The 1,911-nt window shown below is 43.4% G+C and overlaps 1 protein-coding gene across 1 annotated transcript; it reads left to right on the top strand.

Moving 5' to 3' along the window:
* Positions 1 to 1,497, top strand: LOC116136764 (tryptophan decarboxylase TDC1-like). The gene has a single exon (XM_031422745.1). It carries the CDS (start codon positions 1 to 3, stop codon positions 1,495 to 1,497), a length of 1,497 nt encoding a protein of 498 aa, XP_031278605.1.
* The last annotated feature ends 414 nt before the right edge of the window (positions 1,498 to 1,911 follow it).

Genomic DNA, 1,911 nt, shown 5'->3' with positions numbered 1-1,911 from the left:
ATGGGTAGCCTCGATTCAAACATGGCCGAGTCTTGCCAATTCAAGCCTTTAAATCCTGAAGAGTTCAGAAAGCAAGCACATGAAATGGTTGATTTCATTGCTGATTACTACCAAAACATTGAATCATTTCCAGTTCTCAGCCAAGTCCAACCAGGCTACCTCCGGGAACGCCTACCCAAAACTGCACCATACCGACCCGAGTCCTTTGAAACCATAATTAAAGACATTCAAAAAGACATAATCCCCGGTATGACTCATTGGTTAAGCCCAAACTTCTTTGCATTTTTTCCTGCTACCGTAAGCACGGCAGCTTTTCTTGGAGAAATGCTGTGTACTGGCTTTAACTCCGTTGGTTTCAACTGGATTGCCTCTCCAGCTGCAACTGAGCTTGAGATGGTTGTCATGGATTGGCTTGCTAATATGCTCAAACTTCCAAAATCCTTTATGTTTTCAGGCACTGGTGGTGGTGTTATTCAAAACACTACCAGTGAATCCATTCTTGTTACTCTCGTTGCCGCCAGAGATAAAGCTCTTGATGTTATTGGCATAAATAACACGTGTAAACTTGTTGTTTATTGCTCCGATCAGACTCATTCTACGTTCACAAAAGTCTGTAAATTAGCCGGTATATATCCTAGTAACATTAGGTTAATACCCACCACCATAGATACGGATTTTTCTTTCTCTCCTCTACTTCTTCGTAAAGTTGTGGAAGCTGACATGGCAGCGGGGTTGGTCCCACTTTACTTATGTGCAACAGTGGGGACAACGTCAACCGCAGCCATTGATCCCATTGAACCGCTTGCTGAGGTGGCAAAAGAATTCGGCATTTGGTTCCACGTCGACGCTGCTTACGGTGGTAGTGCATGTATTTGTCCCGAGTTTAGACACTACTTCAATGGTATCGAACAAATTGACTCACTCAGTTTGAGTCCTCATAAATGGCTTCTCAGTTACTTGGATTGTTGTTGCTTGTGGGTCAAAAATCCAAGTGGACTTACCAAAGCATTAAGCACCAACCCGGAGTATTTGAGAAACAAACAAAGCGAATCGGATTTGGTTGTGGATTATAAGGATTGGCAGGTGGGTACGGGTCGAAAATTCAAGTCGCTCCGGTTATGGATGATTCTACGTACCTCTGGTCTGGTTAACCTCCAAAGCCACATCCGCTCTGATGTTCGCATGGCCAAAATGTTTGAGGTGCTCGTAAAATCGGATCCCCGATTCGAGATCGTAGTGCCTAGACAGTTTGCACTGGTATGTCTTCGGCTAAACCCATGTTCTGAGGTTGGGTCGGGTTATATAGAGATGTTGAACCGTAAACTACTTGAATGGGTGAACTCGACGGGGCGGATTTATATGACCCACACCATAGTCGGTGGACTATATCTGCTGAGGTTTGCAGTGGGAGCCACATTTACTGAAGATCGCCACGTGGTTCCCGCGTGGAAGTTGATAAAGGAAGGAGCCGATGCATTGCTCAAAGTCAAGGATTGATGCATGATTTCAACTGAATTTGATGTGAAGGGGCACTACACCGTTGGAGACTTGAGTATTGATAGTGTTGGATAAGCATTCATCCGTTAAGTAATAATCTATTGGACGCAATTTGGCTATTCGGTAAATTTGTGCATGTTATCTAGCATTGAATAAAAATGCATGTATGTTTCGTAACGATTTTATGTCATCTTCTTGTACATTTGCTGAAGACAACACTCGGTGGCTTATTATATAAATGATATTTTGCCAGTTGGATGTAAATAAGATGACATAATACAGTATATCTGACAGTTAGAGCTGGTCCCAAGCAGGCCCAGGCCTAAGCCCGTTTGGGACTGATCCCAAATGGAACCAGTCGCTCATGAGCAATATTAAGATTTGGACCGGTTCTATGGGCTTGAATAATTTTTT

This window comes from Pistacia vera, unplaced genomic scaffold (genome assembly GCF_008641045.1).
Source record: "Pistacia vera cultivar Batoury unplaced genomic scaffold, PisVer_v2 Contig1, whole genome shotgun sequence".
Taxonomy (NCBI): Eukaryota; Viridiplantae; Streptophyta; class Magnoliopsida; order Sapindales; family Anacardiaceae; genus Pistacia; species Pistacia vera.
This window is presented reverse-complemented; position numbering and strand designations above follow the sequence as displayed.